This window comes from Myotis yumanensis, unplaced genomic scaffold (assembly GCF_028538775.1).
Source record: "Myotis yumanensis isolate MYYU_CA2020_CCGP unplaced genomic scaffold, mMyoYum1.0.hap1 SCAF_10, whole genome shotgun sequence".
In the NCBI taxonomy this organism is placed as follows: domain Eukaryota; kingdom Metazoa; phylum Chordata; class Mammalia; order Chiroptera; family Vespertilionidae; genus Myotis; species Myotis yumanensis.
This window is the reverse complement of record NW_027223761.1, coordinates 33173225-33193793: the sequence shown is the minus strand read 5'-3', so window position 1 is coordinate 33193793 and position 20569 is coordinate 33173225. Positions and strand designations below refer to the sequence as shown.

The following is a 20569-nucleotide window of genomic DNA, read 5'->3' as shown; positions in this document are numbered from 1 at the left end:
CCCTGGTGGTCAGCACACGTCTAACTCCTGGTTGGTTGAACTCCTGCCCATGGGGACAATTTGCATATTAACCTTTTATTATATAGGAGGATGCCCTCACTTGATGTCAGATACTATATTTATTCTCTTACCAGACATCATGTTCCTAATTATACAATATCTTCTAATGTGAGCAGCTACAATCTTTAGAAGTGTATTATATCCTAAGAGAGCACAGTGTAAACAGCTTTTCTAAATAGTACTGCCACCCAATTCAGTTTACATTAGATGCACAAAGCTAATACAATGCTAATGAAATAAATAGCTTAATGTAGTATAGATATCGGACAACTGTTAACTTCTCTTTGTTCTCTTTATTTATAAATTTAAGAAAATGGCAATGTGAGCCAATTCAATCCCAACAAAAATGGCCTGAATGTTAGGCAGGCAATTTTCTTAGCGTTATCAATACAGATATTCTGGGACAGCGGTCACCAACCTTTCGGACCTCAAGGACCACCAGTGGTTCGCAGACCACCGGTTGGTGACTGCTGTTCTAAGACATAGAGAAGTGTAATTTCTTGAGATCTTAAATGTAATACAAATTGATTGTGAATACAAAAACCAAAATCTTTAACATGATAAGTCACTTTTCTTGTCCTATATATTGTCAATAGGTGTTCTATGAAAAAAGAATTCCCTAGTCAAGTAAGATTAAGATATGATGGGTTAAACCAAACTAATCTGCTTTCCTTCCTGAAGGACCTCTCAGAATTTGTAGTATGCTAATGTACACGGTGAATCCCCAGTACAGCACAGCATACAGCTTTTCCCGAACTTACTTGACTATGGATCCTTTTTCTCCCAGAAGACCTAATGACATCAAGAAAGCTAATGTTCTGCCCTGACCGGTTTGGCTCAGTGGATAGAGCGTCGGCGTGCAGACTGAAGGGTCCGGGTTCGATTCCAGTCAAGGGCATGTACCTTGGTTGCAGGCACATCCCCAGTAGCGGGTATGCAGGAGGCAGCTGATCGATACTTCTCTCTCATTGATGTTTCTAACTCGCTATCCCTCTCCCTTCCTCTCTGTAAAAAATCAATAAAATATATTTAAAAGAAAAAAAAAAAAAGAAAGCTAATGTTCAATGCAACAAACATCCTTTGGGAAATGACCTAATCCAAACAAAGCTGCATCAGTTTCTTTGCTTTCATCACAAATCCCCAGACCTCTACTCAAAGTATCAAAATGACACTCTTCCCCAATCCTAGTATCTTTCACTGGGTAACCACTGACTTTGCTTTGAAATTTCAACACTCTAGAGTCTCAAATACCAGGTAATCCTCCAGTTCTTTCTGATTAAATAAGCAAGTGGCTTCAAGTTTATGACATCATTCAAGGTTATCAATCTCCTTTCCAATCCAAACAAATAATTCCATCCTCTCTCAGGTGCTGAAATAGAAGATGCTGCTTTCCACAGACCTTATCTATGGACTCACCCTGATCCTAAATGTAGCCTGAAGCCTAATTGGAAGAGAAAGTATAATGGTTCATAATTCGGCTCAGAAAAGCATTTGGAATCATAATGGCAGGTGACGGTGCCCAGCCTGTGTAGAGTGAGAAAAAGGAGAGGAGTAAGGCGAGGAGAACAGCTTTTTGAATCCTCTGAAGTTGAATTCATCCAGCACAGCTTCAGTAACTGGCTGAACCAATTTAATTCCTAACAAATATTAAAGAACACCCAAAGCTAAATGTGAATGAATAAAATCTATTTCCAAGGTAAATGTCTATTTTGGGTTATCTATTTTTTATTACAATTCAGGATAATTAGAATAGTATGTTTATTTCAGTCAGAATTCATAATGCTCTTTTAAACTTATGATAGGTCTGTCTTCTCAAGTTATTTGTTATTTTCTTCCTGAAGCTAAATTCCAGAGAAAAGTCCTTTAGAATACAACTAGAGGCCCAATGCACGAAATTCATGCAAGAGTAGGCCTTCCTTCCCCCGACTGCCGGCACCGGCTTCCCTCTGGCACCCGGGACCCGGTTTTCACGCCAGCACCCAGGACCCGGTTTTCCCTGCAGCCACTGGCAGGCACCCAGGACCGGGTTTTCCCTGCGGCCGCTGGCAGGCACCTGGGCTTCCCTCCAGCCTCCAGCTGGCACCCGGCTTCGTCCGTCCGGAAGGACATCTGGTCTAATTAGCATATTATGCTTTTATTATTATAGATAAGGCATTTTTAGAGATATTGATGTTAAAATATTAAATAACTAAAAATCAAGCAAGTAAATTAAGACCTGTCTCATTTCATATCACTGGATTTGTAAATTATCTTAATGAAGTTCACATATACACAACTCAAAGTAAATTTATAATAGAAATATATAACCCAACTAAAAGAAATCCATCACAATATAACTAAAATTATGGAATTGTATATTTATTTATAAAATAACAAAAGATTTAGAAATAGATCTGTTTATTGTGAAAATGGTCTTGGTATATGAGAGAACATTATATACTTTGAAGACAGCGTTCATAACTGTTAAGACAAAAGACAAACTATAATTTTAAACTCAGTCTTGATTTAAGGGAAAGGCTATAAATTATTGGCTGGAATGCATTCAGCATGAACTCAGATTCTATATAACATAAAGCATGAAAGTACAAAAGGCGTTGGAGTCCAGTAAGCCCATACCTAAATTTTAACTATAAAGCTGCAAGGACTTTTTGTTTATTCTTATATACTATTTTTCTTCTGAGACAAGTTGATTTTATCTCCAAGACTTAAGGCCATTCCCTGTAAACAAGAACACAAAAATGTTTATAATTATTGAAACTATGTAAAACCAGTAGGTAATTCTATCTTAACAAGCCCCCATTCAGTAACACCACATTCAACAATGAAACCAAGGAGTACAGATCAGACTCAACAAAAACGTAGTTGGTTATTACATACTACTAGTGCTAGATTTACAAACTGCCAGTAGATTTGTAGCTGAGATTTCAAAAACCTCTGAAGAACCCATTTCACAAATACCCCATGGGAATCAATCTGGTTTTAAGCAAACACCCAGAATGAAAGGCCCAAAAGAGCCATTTTAATAAAACAGAAGTTGTATTTCTATTCAGAGAATACATTTGCACCTAATGCACAAAACACTAATATGACAGAGAAAATTACATATAGAAATAAGAAAAACTTAAAGTCTCTATCCTTTCGTTCAATTCAGAGATGAACTCAAAAAAAGCAATTGTTGCTTGGCTGGCGTGGCTCAGTAGTTGAGCATCGACCTATGAATCAAGAGGTCATGTTTGATTCCTGGTCAGGACACTTGCCCGGGTTGCAGGCTCGATCTCCAGTAGGGGGCGTGCAGGAGGCAACCGATCAATAATTCTCATCATTGATGTTTTCTATTTTTCTCCCTCTCCCTTCCTCTCTGAAATCAATAAAAATATATTTTTAAAAAAGCAACTGTTACCTGACTTTTTGCACGAATTCTTATGTGGCCAGTAACAGGGGCCTCTGGTCCCTGTTGAATAGGCTTCTCAATGCTGACATTTGCAAGTGCATCTTCTCCAAATATGGAACGAGCATAGAGGTTGGCTGCCATAAAGCCACAGTAACCAGAAAGTGCCTGGAAGTAATTTGTGATAAATTCAATACTTTGCTATTTCTAGAGAACTTACACATAAGCAAGACCAAGGAGCACAGATAAATTATGTGGTAGTTATCATGTGACGGTGATTATATGACTACATGAATTTGTCAAAATTCATGGCACTACACATGAAAACATTGTGGATTTTACCATGTCTATATAAACCTGACTTTAAAGATATAGCACTTATACCAATTTGTATTTATGCATCCTCTATTTATAGTTGTTTTCCTTCTACATCAGACCTTAAGCTCCATGAAGGAAGAGACTTAATTTAATATTTTTCATTACTGTATATCCAACAGCTCACAAAGTATTGGGCATAATAGTTATTTGAATAGCTGTTGAACTCTTAAAACGTACTTTTCTAGCAGCAGATAGCCTTTTACTGAGAAAATTAATATTATTACATTAGCAGATATTCCTTAGAGCCTCAGCTTCATTTTTTCTTTCTAGTCTTTTTCATACACACACAAATATAGCAGATAAGCAAAGTATATCAACAATTCTGTATTTAAGCAGATATATTCTGACCCACAAGCAGAGCCAACAGAAGATACCACGAACATTTTCTAATTGAGTATTAAAAACTATTTTGGAATAAGCCTTTAGCTGAAAGGGATAAGACTGAAAAGAAAAACTAATTTGACTATTCAGTTAGGTCACTGCACTAGGAACAAGCTGGCTGATACGTTCCAATGGAGCAGGGGTGGGGAACGTCTGGCCCGTGGGCCTTATCGTTTGGTCAGGCCCTGCCAAGGCATGAGACCAAGGCATTAGAGGTGAGTCAATTAAATGTCTGACCAAATAAAGCAGGCTAATTTTTAAGTTGATAATTTTGTATAGCCCAGGAATTATGTTATAAATATCCAAATGGCCCTTGGCAGAAAAAAGGTTCCCTACCCCTGCAGTAGAGAGAGGTAAGCAGATTCATACATTCTATGGGATAACTTCTTTTAGCTAGTCCAGAATGAAACTGCTTTTCTCATGTTGAATAATAACAAAAATACACTAGAGGTTCTTATACAAGAAAGCCAAGAATCTACCATACTACTATCAGATTTCAGGTCTCAGTTCAGTCTTACCTTCTCTGGAGTGAGGCATTTCATGTTGGTTGACTTCAATATATGTTGTAAATAGTCATTTAAATCAATTATATTTGTGTTAACTGTCACCTGTACAGAAAGAGAAAAAAGTCAAGGAGATTATAATTCTTACAATGAGAAAAGTTGGAGAAACAATCACTCCTATGTCATATGAGAATGTTTTTCCAAGTATTTAGTGGGAAGGATAGACAATAAAAAAGTAAATGACATGTACAAAACCTAGCAAACTATAGGATGGTATCAGAATTTTCAGATACAGATTACTTCATAGAAGATTAACATATTGCATATAAAATATTTCTAATAAAAATCAGGACTCAAAGAAAGTTGCGCAGTAAGCCACTGACTTTGCAAACCCTCTTTTGGACACTGGATTCAATTATAACTTAATATTCATACATATAAGAAATGGAATATTGTCTATAATGTCTATCAATCATTCAGATTAATTGTAGAACTGCTACTGTCACCAATTTACAACAGCAACTTAACAAACTAACTTGCATGACTTTCAATTAAGGCTAATTTGCAAGAACAGATATTGAAAGACTTTGCTTCTCACATCTGACACCTGTTAATGGGATTAATTTTATAGGAGAATCCCTCAACATTAGCTAAAAAGAAACAAAGATAAGGAGTTCAAGCAAATCTCCGTAGGACTAACTTTGTTTTCCCATTCAAATTCGGCCCACATCTGACGGAATTCAGCATCAGTGCAAGTTGCAGGCTGGATGTAGTCCATGATGTCAATGTGAATATCACTGAGGACCACACAATTTCTGTCACTTGCTGCTCCAGAGACATCATAAACTGCAATACACATACACAAAACGATCCCAAATCACTAAAGGCAAATTTTAATTTAGTTTCAATATTTCCAAATAATGATTATGGTATTAGTAAATATTATATAATGCTTATTGTACATTGCTCGATTCTAAATGCTGTACAAATATTACCTGCTTAACATTCACATCAAGCCTTTGTTATAATATTATTTTCCATCTTACGGATGAGGAAACAAAAACAAAGAGAAGTTAACTAAGTTGCTCAAGGTCACAGAGCTAATAAGTGGTGGGAGCCAAAAGACTCAGATGCTGTATGAGGCACACCAGGAGAAAACACAAGTAGTAATGCCACACTGCATTGTAATTATATGTTTCTTTAATTCCTCCTTCTGCTTGACAGTTCCTTGAGGACAACGACTCCATCTGGTTCATTTCTGTATGTCCAAAACAGAAGAGTGCTTAGTACCTCAGCAGGTGCTTCATAAATGAATGCATGAATGGATTCAGGTTCGATCCTCAAGCAATGTCAAACAGCTATTCATTACAGAAATTCTCTAACAAAAATATTCAAACATCACATGCTGTAATTTCTTACCTATGTTACCAAATATTATTCCATTTTCTGTTGATGCTACTTTAACATTAGCTTTAATATTTGCAAAATCATGAGGAGCAAGAGTCAAAGGAGATGGCTTTTCCACAAGTTTTAGATCCCCTGAAAAAAATTTAGACAGTTATAAAGACATATATAAATCTTTTAAATCACAAAACGTTAACATGCATACAGCTTTATGGTTTCGAGCAAAGTAAGAAACAAGAGAAGGGTTATGATTCAAATATTATGAGGACAAAATAAAGAAATCATTTAACACATTATTCATTTCAATATGCGCATTTTCTTTTAAAAGGTAATAGGCTCCTCAGGATAATTCTATATTTAATTTGCGCACGTGTGCGCGCGCGCGCGCGCGCGCGTGTGTGTGTGTGTGTGTGTGTGTGTACTGTGGGCATATCATTTTATTTCACTGAATGAATACAACTTCTCAAAAAGTTTGTCATATACTATAAACTCCATTACAAAGAAAAGATAAAACTCTGCAGAAAGATGTAAATTCTTAGAAACATAATTCTTTATATAAACATCAAGCTATGCTGAGGGCAGAAGTGTATTTTCCCTTGATATCTTACTAATAAAGTCCTTTAACTCTTGTTTAAGCCATATGGAATTTCCTAGAGGCACTGCAATGTTTCTGTATACAATTTATATTTCCCAACTTCAAGGCCAGATGTAGAAGTGGTCAAAGTCTGATTCATGTGTCTTCAGTAAGAAAAACAAAAGGCATCTCAAATTGCTAAATATAATAATGATATATTACTCTGGCCACATGTGGTATGTATTGCTTGTAGACTCAGAACACACCTAGGTCTGTACTAAGGGAATTAAAAATTTAACTAAGTGAGCTACTTGGTAAATCTGTAACTTAAATAGTTCTTATTTATATCTAGAAAAACTGATATTTATAATTGAGCTCAGTGAATGAATAAACTTATTTGGATATACCAAGAGCATAAGCATAAGAAAATAATACCACAGAGGTACAGAAAACTGGAGACTAAATATTAAATGTAAAACTAAGCCTTGATTAAAATGTCACAAATGGCTCAAGAGAATTCTTTTTTTTTTTTTTAATCCCCACCCCAGGATATTTTTCCATGGATTTTTAGAGAGTGGAAGAGAGAGGGAAAGACAGAGAGAAATATTAATGTGAGAGAAACACATCAATTGGTTGCCTCCTGCACATGCCCTGACCAGGGCCCAGGTCGGGGAGGAGCCTGCAACCAAGAGGTAGGTGCCCTTGACCGGAATCAAACCTGGGACCCTTCGGTCCACAAGTCGATGGACACTCTATCCACTGAGCCAAACCGGCTAGGGCTCAAGAGAATTCTTATACTAGAACTTGTACATATCCCTTAATAATCTGTCATAATGGCTTACCATAAATATCCTTCCTTTATGGTAAGTAAATTTCCTCACCTAGAGTAGCTAACTCTAACGTGCAGTTCTGTAAAGTATCACTGGTTTGGTTCACGACAAGCACATCTAGGACGATATCATACTGGTTGACATGAACATAAGCTTCTGCATATACAGGATCTGAGAAACCTGTCAATTGGGTGACCTGTCAAACAAAAACAAAGAGATAATCAATGACTGAGTAAATTTAGCCAAACATATCCTGGCCAAATGACTAAGTCTGTTTGGTAATTAACAGATATGCTTAGATTAGACAACAGGTGTAATAAAAATTATTTTGTCATGGAGACATGGTAAATCAAAATGGGGACATCTATACTAATAAAAGCCTAGGTGGTCCTCGCGTGCAACATTGTCACAGATGGCCTCCACAAGATGACTGAGCACAGTGTGGAGGAGGCGGGTTCTGGCGGAGGAAGCAGGTCGTGGCAAGAGAGGGCAGTTGTGGGCGATCAGGCTGGCAGGGGAGCGCAATTGGGAGCGATCGGGCCGACAGGGGAGGGCAGTTGGGGACGATCAGGGATCAGGCCGGCAGGGAGCAGTTAGGCATCAATCAGGTCGGCAGGGGAGTGGTTAGGGGGTGATCAGGCTGGTAGGCAGAAGCAGTTAGGGGCAGGAAGGCAGGCGAGCGGTTAGGAGCCAGCAGTCCTGGATTGTGAGAGCTAAACCGGCAGTTGGACATCTCCCAATGGGTCCCAGATTGGAGAGAGTGCAGGCTAGGCTGAGGGACACCACCCCCCTCCCACCCAATGCATGAATTTTGTGCACCGGCCTCTAGTTAGAAATAACAGATCCTAGACTTTATATCTCAATAGGAGAAAGACATTAAATATGTCTAGCAAATACATTAACCATCCAACTTAGGAGTTAAATCCTTAACTGTCTAAACTCACTAGATATTCTCCAAAATTCAAGAACCCAATAAAATTCAGACCATGTGGCAGTCCCTGCTATGCAAGTTCAGGAACTAAATAAAGATTGTATAGCAAGACATGCTTGTACAGTAATTTCATGAAGATAAAATTATGTGTTTTCCTCAAAATTTTTTAAAAAACATATTTAAGAAAGTTTTAAGACATAATATTGTCACCAAAAACATGAACAACAAAAGAAAAACAGGTAAATTGGGCTATATCAAAATTAAAAACCTTAAAATTTTGACTTTATTGATTTGAGAGAGAAGAAGGGGGAGGGAGAGATAGAAACATCAATGATGAGAGAGAATCATCGATGAGCTGCCTCTTGCATGCCCCTTACTGGGGATCAAGCACGCAATCCAGGCATGTGCCCTGACTGGGAATTGAACTGGTGACCTCTTGGTTCATGGGTCAATATTCAATCACTTAGCAACACCAGCTGGAAAAAATTAAAAACTTTTATGCACCAAAAGGCACTATTTATAACAGAGTAAAAGGCAATTGAGAGAATGAGAGACAAATATATGCAAATCATATATTTGATGAGGGACTTGCATTCCGACTATATATGAACTCCTTTAGTTAAACACAAAATAAACAACCAGATTAAAAAATGAACAAAGAACTTGAATAGACATTTGTCCAAAGTAGATAAACAAATGGCTAATAAGCACATGAAAAAAAAATGGCAAATATCACTAATTAGGAAAATTAAAAACCACAATTAGATACCAATTTATATCCATTAGGATGGCTACTATTAAAAAGAAAAAGAAAAGTGTTGGCAAGGATGTGGAGAACCCTTGTGTCCTGGAATGTAAAACAGTGCAGCTGCTATGTAAAACAGTATGGCGGTTCCTCAGAAAATTAAAGCAAAATTACTACATGATCCAGTGATTCCACTACTGGTTATAACCCAAAAGAAACGAAAGCAGAGTATTGAACAGGCATTTGTAAATTCATGTCCATAGAAGCATTATTCAAAATAGCCAAAAAGGTGAAAGCAACCCAAGTGTCCATTAACAGGTGAATGGATAAACAAAATGTAGTATATATTCATAATGGAATACTTACTCCTTAAAAAGAATATTCTGAAACATGCTACAGCATGGATGAATTTTAAAGACATCAGGCTAAATAAAATAAGTCAATCACAAAAGGACAAATATTGTATGACTCTACTAATATAAAGTACCTGGAGCAGTCAAATTCATAGAGATACAAAGTAGAATGGTGATTGCCAGAGGCTGAGGGGAGAGGGAATGGGGGTTAATATTTAATGGATTTTGCAAGTTGAAAAAAGTTCCAGGAATGGATGGTGATAATGGCTGCACAATAATATGAATATACTTAATGCCACTGAACAACACACTTAAAAATAGTTAAGATGGTAAATTTGAAGTTAATATAAATTTTACACAATTTTTAAAAATAAAATTTTAAAGATAAAGGGATTAAATTAGATCAATGATTTGTAAATTTATGTATTTTGAGTATAGGACAGTTTTCCTAATAAATCCTACGTAGAACTCAATATATTAAGAATATAGCCCTAGCCAGTTTGGGTCAAGGGATAGAGCGTCAACCTGCAAACTGAAGGGTCCCAGGTTCGATTCTGGTCAATGGCACATGCCCAGGTTGCGGGCTTGATCCCCAGTAGGGGGTGTGCAGGAAGCAGCTGATCAATGATTCTCCCCCATCATTGATGTTTCTATCTCTCTCTTCCTCTCCCTTCCTCTCTGAAATTAAAATATATATATATATATATATATATATATATATATATATATATATATGAAAAGCTTACGGCAAGGATGTGGAGGAAAGAGGAGACCAAGATGGCGGCGTAGGTAAACACCGGAGACCGCTGCCGCAAACAACCATTTCAAAAATACAACTAAAAGACTGAACGGACATCACCCAGAACCACAGGAAGGCTGGCTGAAGAGAGACTCTACAACTAGAAGGAAAGAGAACAGCAAATCGAGGCTCAGAGGCGGCGCAGTGTGGAAAATACAAAGGTACCGAGGTGCGCGCGCAAAGCGGGCTGGTGGCTGAGGGCGCGGTTGTCGTTTTCTGTCGGGAGTGAGTCTCAGACTCTGGGCTCCAGATCCGGGCGAGTCTCTAGGGACCCAGACTCAAACGGGAGAAGCGGGATTATCCGGCATCAGTTGGAACCTGAGGGCAGCTTTCTCTCCGAAGTTTGCAGCGGCTGCCGGGGTTCTGAGAAGCAGAGCCTCTGGGAACGGGACTGAGCGTGGCCATAACTGCTCCCTCCGCCCGCCCTGTTGATCCCGCCCCGCCCAAACCCTGCGCACAGCCATTTGCCGATCGCCTCAGGCAAAGGCTGGATTAGCGCCTCCCCAGAAGGCAGACGTTTTCCATACAGCTGATTCCTATAGCCAGTCGGCCTGGTGGTCAAACCCCTCTAGTGTTAACTACAACAATTAAGGCTTGGCTAGAACAAGACTGCGCACAGAGACCACAAGGGGGTGCACCAAGAAAGCATAAAAGATGCGGAGACAAAAAAACATGACAGAAATGGAGGATATGGAGCTAAGAATCGCAATTTTGAGGGCTTGCCGTAAATTTGTGCAGAACCTCACGAAAACTAATGAGACCCTCGATGCTACGATAAAGAAATTAGAAAGTAAGCATACACGGACTGAAATAAAGAATATTATACCCAATAGCAGACCAGAGGAGCACAAGAATCAAACAAAAGATTCGACAAAAAACACCCAATTGGAAAAGCAAAATGAAAAAAGAATCCGAAAGTGTGAAGATAGTGTAAGGAGCCTCTGGGACAGCTTTAAGCGGTCTAATATCAGAATTATTGGAGTGCCAGAAGATGAGAGACAGCAAGATATTGAAAACCTATTTCAAGAAATAATGGCAGAAAACTTCCCCCATCTGGAGAAAGAAATGGACTTACAGGTCCAAGAAGCGCAGAGAACCCCAAACAAAAGGAATCCAAAGAGGACCACACCAAGACACATCATCATTAAAATGCCAAGAGCAAAAGACAAAGAGAAAATCTTAAAAGCAGCAAGAGAAAGAGGCTCAATTACCTACAAGGGAATACCCATACGACTGTCAGCTGATTTCTCAACAGAAACTTTGCAGGCCAGAAGGGAATGGCAAGAAATATTCAAAGTGCTGAATACCAAGAACCTACAACCAAGATTACTTTATCCAGCAAAGCTATCATTCAGAATTGAAGGTCAGATAAAGAGCTTCACAGATAAGGAAAAGCTAAAGGAGTTCATCACCGCCAAACCAGTATTATATGAAATGCTGAAAGGTATCCTTTAAGAAGAGGAAGAAGAAGAAAAAGGTAAAGATACAAATTATGAACAACAAACATGCATCTATCAACAAATGAATCTAAGAATCAAGTGAATAAATAACCTGATGTACAGAATGAACTGGTGATTATAATAGAATCAGGGACATAGAAAGGGAATAGACTGACTATTCTTGGGGGGAAAAGGGGTGTGGGAGATGCGGGAAGTGACTGGACAAAAATCATGCACCTATGGATGAACACAGTGGGTGGGGAGTGAGGGTGGAGGGTGGGGTGGGAGCTGGAAGGAGGGGAGTTATGGGGGGAAAAAAGAGGAACAAATGTAATAATCTGAACAATAAAGATTTAATTAAAAAAAATAATAATAAAATAAAATAAAATATTTAAATAAAAAAAAAAAAAAAAAAAAAGGATGTGGAGGAAGAGGCCAGAGCCTTGGCTTTTAAAGCTTTAGTTTACCTCTAAGGATCCCCCAGCTCTGTGTATCACGCTATGATTGCACACACAACTGGAACAAGTTATACAATCATCTACTGGATTTATAGTACTACTAAAGCAGTGGTTCTCAGCCTTGGCTGCACATTAGAATCACCTGGTAATCTTTTTAAAATCCTGATTTCTGGGCCTCATCCTCCGGAAATTCTGTTTCTTTGTTACTAATGTTGTGGCCTCACCCCATAACAAAGAAACAGAATTTCCGGAGGATGAGGCCCAGAAATCAGGATTTTAAAAAGATTAGAGGTGATTCTAATGTGCAGCCAAGGCTGAGAACCACTGTACTAGAGGTTCAGTGCACAAAATTCGTGCATGGGGGAGGGGTCCCCTCAGCCCAGCCTGCACCCTCTCCAATCCGGGACCCCTTGGGGGATGTCCCTCTCACAATCCGGGACCACTGGCTCCTAACTGCTCACCTGCCTGCCTGCCTGATCACCCCTAACTGCCCCCCCCCACCAGCCTGATCACCCCTAACCACCTCTGCCTGCCAGCCTGATTGCCCCAAACTGCCCCTCTGCAGGCCTGATTGCCCCCAACTCCCCCCCTCCCCGCCAGCCTGGTTGCCCCTAACTGCCCCCACCCCCCCACCAGCCTGGTCACCCCCAACTGCCCACCCTGCCGGCCTGGTCACCCTCAACTGCTCTCCTGCCAGCCTGGTCGCCCCCAAATGCCCCCCCACCGGCCTTGTCACCCCATGCAGCCTGCTGTTCAGTTGTTTGGTCATCCCTCACTAACCCCCCTGCCGGCCTGGTTGCCCCACGCAGCCTGCTGTTTAGTTTGGTTGTCCCTCACTAACCCGGGGTGCTGGTGAATGGGGTTCCTGGCTGGGAGGCCACTGATAGCAAGCTATCCAACGGCCGATTCTGTGAGGAATGGGGCTCCCTCCTTCCTCCTGTCGGGGTCCAGTTCTACCACACCCTGGCCTCCGCCTTGGCAACCCAGGACTGACCGCCGCTGGGCGCTCCTGGCGCTCTGAGGGTGGGTTTTCCCCCAGGCCTTGCTGGAAACAGCTCGGGGAGGGCACCTCAGGGCCGGTGGGACTGATGGAAGTGGGGGGATGGCATGGAGGTGGTGCCTGCGCTTCTGATCACTTGCACACTGTGTTTTATATCACAGCATGTGGCAGCGGCTGTGAAGGTTGCCACAGCAACCCAGCGCTGACTGCAGGACTGACTTCCGGTTGGTCGAGCCTCTGGTCGTTACTGGTCGTTATGGACCCAGGGTTTTTATGTTTTAGGATAATAGTAGAATACTTTATCAGCTTCTGAATTTCAATCATGTTTAACAAAACTATCAATCACAATGACTTGACAAAAACTGATGCTGTATAATAAGCATGTCAAAATCATGGCCCATGGGCCGCATGCGTCCCACACAAATATTTTTGCAGCCCAGCCAATATAATGGTATGTAAGAAATGTTTTAATAAAATTTCATAACTTAATTTTTACAATATCCTGTTACACATAATTATTAATAACAAACTACAACATTTGCTAATGACTGATTACTATAATCGTGTTGCATTCATTTCCCTTATGGGCAGGCACATCATTTCTCTCCAATAATACTAGCAGCGAATATTTTAGCAGCTGACTGCCACGTCATTAGTCTTGTACTGACTTGTTTGGTGTGTGCAACAGGAAATATTTTGCTTTCAGAGAAGAAGAAAAAAGGTTTAGTAGTGTTACACTTATTGATTTGTGCAGTTATTGTGTCTGGTAAGTTAATGTTCAAGAAAATATATTAATTTTTATTAAAAAGTTCTATTATTTTATGTTAACAATCACTCATTTATTTCAGCCCTTTGTATTCAGCATGTCTCTATCGAAATAAACCTACGTTTCTATGAAAACTGAAGCTTTTGTTTTTTTGCAGCCCACATAAACTTAAACCTTGTTTATTTGGCCCATGTTAGCCTGAGTTTGACATGCTTGCTGTATAACTTATTTTTCTTTTAAAAATCAGGGGGACCAACAACTTCCTAATTACTAATTTCTTAAACAGCCAATTTAAATAACTTACCAGTGTATTTGACATTTTGTTACCTTGTTAAGTTTAGATGCCAGGGGATCTGCTGCCTCTTTCCTCTGTGTGTTACCCATTGCAGCCAGCAAACTCAGCTGAAACTGATCTTCCTTGCAGTTTATTTCATTCTTAGCCGTTAGTTGCATGAAGGAAATGGGGTCATCAGGCTGTACTGTCACATTCCTCTTTTCAGATTCTTTCTGTGTTGAGAAAACAAACACATGTTTCTCTTTAATTGGAAATAAAGATAGCTTTTCATAGGCCTTTATGAGGAGTGAATTAAAAAAAAGCCACAAAGGACTTTTATGGCTTTATCATATATACCTTACCTTTTGGGATAATTTCTCTTCTTCGAGTTTAGCAGACAACATGTGTGAAAGGGATTGTCTGCATTCCTTATTGAAAATGTCATTCATTAAAGGCGAACATTCAGACAAGACCTTGAGGCACAGGGAAATTCGATCTACATCATCATCTGTAATTGGCTTCTTAGGAAGAGAAGATTTTCCCAAATGAAGGATAGTGGCCATAAGCAACATAGCCTCAGCGACAAAAGACTAGAAAAGTAGAGAAATGGATTATTTATCGTCATGTTTCTGTAACTGCAATAATGTCACTTTTTATAACTCACAATCTAATAAAACTTCCACTTCACTTGAATAAGATTTCAAATCTTGTGGATTTTATCTCCATCTTTTTTGCATCCTACTTTTTCCTTTCTATGCTAGCTGCCACCCTCTAAAACCTTCATTAAGCCCCAACTAAAAGACAGCAACCACTTTTTAATTGTCTTGCCTTACTCTAACTGCCTCACATACCAATGCTTTCTTTTTAAAATTCCAACAATAGAAAAGTTAAAAGAATGATACATTTCACAAATAGTTAACTTTCTGCCATATTTGTTTTCTGATTTTACTCATATATGTGCACTTATTTTTTTAGGTAAACACATGAAAGTAAGATTCTTCACCTCCTAAGTCAGTGATGGCAAACCTATGACACGCATCAGAGGTGACACGTGAACTCATTTTTTTGGTTGATTTTTCTTTGTTAAATAGCATTTAAATATATAAAATAAATATCAAAAATATAAATCTTTGTTTTACTATGGTTGCAGATATCAAAAAATTTCTATATGTGACACGGCACCAGAGTTAAGTTAGTGTTTTTCAAAATGCTGACATGCCGAGCTCAAAAGGTTCGCCATCACTGTCCTAAGTACTAAATAATAAGAGAATCAGAACAGCTTCTTATATAACTGTTATATCATCATCACTCCTGAGAAATGAAACAATCCCAAAATATATCTTCTATATATTCTAAATTGAAATAAATCTCTTTAATCTCACAAAAGATTTTCATTGTTTTTTAAATCCTGGATAAGCTTCATACATTTTATTTAGTTATTCTCCTTAGTCCCTTTGAATCTAGACCAGTCCCCGGCTTTTTGTATTGTTTTCCATCATGACGAGTTTTTTATTTATTGATTGATTTTCAGAGGGAAGAACGGGGGCAGGAAGGGAAAGAGGGAGAGACATCAATTTATTGTTCCATTTATTGGTTGATTTTTGTATGTACCATGACTGAGGATGCATTCATTGGTTGAGTCTTGTATGTGCCCTGACTGAGGATTGAACCTACATCCTTGGCGTATCGAGACGATGCTCTAACCAACTGAGCTACCTAGCCAGGTACATAATAACTTTTAAAAAGAGGCCAGGCCAGTTTTTTATAAAATGCTCCCCACTCTTGGTTAGATAATAGACAGGTGATCTTTTGTATTTCTTTTGTATTGCATCAGGAGGCACAAATGTTAGGTTGTCCCATTATAGGGGACACTAAGTATGATCACCTGTTGCTGCTATCTTTTAAAAAATATATATTTTATTGATTTTTTTACAGAGAGGAAGGGAGAGTGATAGAGAGTTAGAAACATTGATGAGAGAGAAACATCGATCAGCTGCCTCCTGCACACCTCCTACTGGGGATGTGCCCGTAATCAAGGTACATGCACTTGACCTGAATCGAACCTGGGACCTTTCAGTCTGCAGGCCGATGCTCTATCCACTGAGCCAAACCGGTTAGGGCTGCTGCTGCTATCTTAATCTTTATTGTACATACACCAATCACTTCACTCTACCCGTAAATACCTTCAGTGACTTCCCTAGGTCTTCATTTTGAAGTCCATATGACTTAGCCTGCTATTCAAAGTCTTCAACAAAGTAAATCCAAGTACCTTTTCAATCTTATGTAGCATTAACCTGACACATAATCTATGTCATTGCCAAATTGTCTTTGGCTAAGTACTGATTTGCACACATACATGAAAAAACTACAAGAGGCCTTGGGAAAGAAGCTGAAAAATAAGTATAATAATCCATCCGGGATACTGTCACCAGAGGAGAGGAAAGAGGAGAGAACAGAAAAAAATAGAAGCACGAGCAAAGTAAAGATGAAGAAAACCACACGAAGGCATATGCTAACCAAATTACTGAAACCTGGTGATAAGGAGAAAAAAATCTAAAATCTGTCAGAGAAAACAGGACACATTCCATGCATTGGCATAACAATGACAATGGCTTCTATCAAAATACCAGAAGACAATGGAGCAACTTCTTGATGGTACCAAAAGAAAAAAGTTCTTAACAGAAATCTATACCTTACAAAGATAACTTTCAAAAATGAAGTAGGCCTTTTCAGACAAACAAAAACTAAGAAAATTCACTACCAACATACCTGCGTTACAAGAAAAACCAAAGCAAATTCTTTAGGCAAAAGTTATATAATACAGAGAGAAACTCAGCTCTACACAAAAAAATGAAGAGCAATGGAAAAGGCATAAATGAAGGAGAGCTAGTGTGATGATAAACAACCAAACTTCCACTTGCCTTGTACCAAATGCAGCAAACTGCATGAACCAGATATGTTACTAGAAACCTGGCTCTCTCAGATGTCAGCAAATGCTCTCCCAACCTGCAGAACTAAAGCAGCCTTTCTATTTGAAGAAACCAAACTGGATCCTGAGACACAGAATCCTGGAGATTTTTAAAAAGCATAATTTAAATAATAGATGATTATTCTGTAACAAGACCTGAAAAAATAAATAATGCCCACAGAGTTGCAAAATAAATTACTGCCCATAAATCTAAACAAACAGATAAAAAAGAGACAATACACCTTGTAATTTGCCTGGTCCTCTAAATCTCATTAATGGCTCTTTTAATGATGAAAGTTAAAAAAAAAATCCTTTGAAAATCCCAAGTCTAAAATGAAAATGTCTAATTATATGTTGGCATAAGTAAATGAAGGAATGTAATGGACTGTTATGCAGCTATTAAATATTGTAATTATTACTAGAGGCCCGGTGCACAAGATTCGTGCACTGGGGAGAAGCGGGGGGGTCCCTCAGCCCAGCCTGCACCCCCTCGCAGTCCGGGGGACCTTGAGGGATGTCTGTCAGACAGCTTAGGCCCGCTCCCCTGGGGAGTGAGCGGGCCTAAGCTGTCCGTCGGACATCCTTAGCGCTGCTGAGGAGGCGGGAGAGGCTGTCACCACCGCTGCGCTCGCCAGCTGTGAGCCTGGTTTCTGGCTGAGCAGTGCTCCCCATGTGGGAGTGCACTGACCACCAGGACAGCTCCTGCATTGAGCTGGACCGGTCATTCTGCTGTTCAGTCAATTTGCATATTAGCCTTTTATTATATAGGATGATTAGGAAGGGTTTAGAATAACATGGGAAAATGTTATAATGTTAAGTGAAAGTGTGGTATTATAAAATCCGAAATGGTCACACTAGAGGAAAAAAGGTTTCACAGATAAAAGCCATATTAAACTCTTTCTGGAGGAAGGAAGAATTTTTGTTACTATATCTGGTAATGAAATTCCATCTTTTGATGTTGCTATCTCCACCACAATATTAACTAACAAGATTTGTACTTTATTGCTTAACCAGGAGTGATATTTTTCTTATTAGTTATTACCTCACTCCTATTTCTTTTAGCAATGTGAAAAAAGAAATGAAAAAAAATAAAACCATTCACATGGTAAGTATGTGGGTAAATATAAGATTTTTTCTCATTTAAAAAATCTTTAAAAGAAAATTGACTATTTCAGCAAGAGAACAGATAGAAGAATATTATATGGATAGCCTTAAAAAGGAAGAAAATTCTGATACATGCTATCATATGGATAAAGCTTGAAGACATCATGCTAAGCAAAATAAGCCAGTCGCAAAAGGATAAATATTATATGATTCCATTTATATAAGATATATAGGATAGGCAAATTCAGAGAGGAAGAAAGTAGAACAGTGGTTCCCTATGGCTGGGAGTGGGGCATGGGGAAGTATTTATTGGGTACACTTTTAGTTTGGGATGATAAAAAGTTTTGGAAATGGAAGTGGTAATGGCTGCTCAACAGTGTGAATGTACTTAATGCCACTGAACTGTACACTTGAAAATAGTTAAAATGGTAAATTTCACATTATGTATATTTTACCATAAAAAAAAATATCCCCCCAAAAAACGAGGGCACCTAGGAAGGTAATTGAACTTTTGCCCTGTTCCAAACTCTCAACTTCTTACTATTAGCTAAGTATGCCCTCTCCCTACCTAAGTCTGGACTCCAGATAAATAAGAAATGGTTGAAAAAAAAAATAGTGCATGCATATAAAAAAGATAACTAATGCAAAAATAACAAAAATGCAGCATAGGATTGATAATATGACATGTAAAAATAAAATGTAGAATAGTAGCACAAAGGATGGTAGTAGACGCTGGGGGAATGGAAATATATTATTACTTTAAATGAGCACAAAGAATGGTCAGAAGCTATGATGAAGGTTATGAACTATAGAAATGGCAATATATTTAGGAGACATTTCTGGGATAAAATTGGCAATGACTGACTGGATGAAGATACTGGATAAAGGCTTATTCTTCATTGAGCCTTGACTAATTCTAGCAAACAGAAATAACTTCATAAACCCTTATATCTCTTCCACTGGACTAATTATAAGGTATTATTACTGTATTATTTCATCAATTTTACAATAACATTATATTACTGTGTCCATTTCCCCAATTAAATCACAGGATCTTTAGCATTCCCTTTTGGGTCCCTCACAGTTCAATGCATATAGTAGGCACTCAATGTTCACTTGTTGGGTAAATGTAGAATAAATGGACTTACATTTTGCTTTTTCTTCTCCTGAACCAAAGCTACATAGCGCAAAGCAATCTTGGTCAGAGTTGTGGCAAGGGAGGCGGCGACAAAGAAATCTCCATCCAGCAGGAATCCTCTCAGGGGAGGTCTGCAAAGCAATCAAGGGAAATGAAACCCAACAACTTCTTAAGCAGCATGCAGCTTTGGCATGACTCAATTAAGGCTATTTAACACTCTCACTGCATTCTTTAGTGGTAAGATCTCAACTACCTCCCTCCTTAGCTCTCAGAATGAAGCTAAAGGAAAAAAGAAAATAACACATGGATTTATACCTATCTTTAAATGACACAAGAAACAGCTGAATATAAAGAGAAAATGGGGAAGGGTGTATGTACTCGAGCTAATGAGCTACATTCAAATCCCAGCTTTTCTACAGTATTTATTTATTGTGTCCCTTTGGGGTGAATTACAAATGTCTTCAAGATTCAAATCCTTGTTCTATAAAATGGGACAATAATGTACTTAATGGGTTGCTGTGAAGATTATATGAGGCAAACTACATAGCACAATGCCCAGCATGTAATAAGCAATCATTAAAGTTTTAGGCATTATTTCCATCATCTTCACTATAAAATTAAAGTAAAATGAGGAAATCATCAAAATTTTATTCCATCAGTAAAAAGTAGAAAATTTTCCAAAATGTTTTCTAAAAGTTACAACTTAGCATTTTCTATATGAGTAAAATAATTTTAAGCAGAACACAGTTATTTCTATGAAAATACTTATAAAAAACAGAGGATTAAAACCATCAACATGATCCTGAGAGAACTTCCTTTTCCTTTCACGTATCTTAAATGGCAAAGATTTCCATTTTGGCCCTAACTGGTTTGGCTCAGTGGATAGAGCGTTGGCCTGCGGACTGAAAGGTCCCAGGTTCGATTCCAGTCAAGGGCATGTTACCTTGGTTGCGGGCACATCCCCAGTGGGAGGTGTGCAGGAGGCAGCTGATCAATGTTTCTCTCTCATCAATGTTTCTAACTCTCTATCCCTCTCTCTTCCTCTCTGTAAAAAATCAATAAAATACATTAAAAAA

The 20569-nt window shown here is 38.6% G+C and overlaps 1 protein-coding gene across 1 annotated transcript in view; it reads right to left on the bottom strand.

The window, feature by feature from the left end:
• Positions 1–2397: 2397 nt before the first annotated feature.
• Positions 2398–20569, bottom strand: part of COPB1 (COPI coat complex subunit beta 1) — a 36519-nt gene continuing 18347 nt past the window's right edge. The window contains exons 14-22 of the mRNA XM_070428266.1: positions 19504–19624; positions 14646–14873; positions 14337–14516; positions 7570–7714; positions 6130–6249; positions 5411–5556; positions 4726–4815; positions 3461–3616; positions 2398–2778 (exon numbers count right to left, since the gene is read on the bottom strand). Coding sequence (XP_070284367.1) covers positions 2719–2778; positions 3461–3616; positions 4726–4815; positions 5411–5556; positions 6130–6249; positions 7570–7714; positions 14337–14516; positions 14646–14873; positions 19504–19624 — 1246 coding nt within the window. The 3' untranslated portion in view covers positions 2398–2718. The remainder of the gene's footprint in view (positions 2779–3460; positions 3617–4725; positions 4816–5410; positions 5557–6129; positions 6250–7569; positions 7715–14336; positions 14517–14645; positions 14874–19503; positions 19625–20569) is intronic.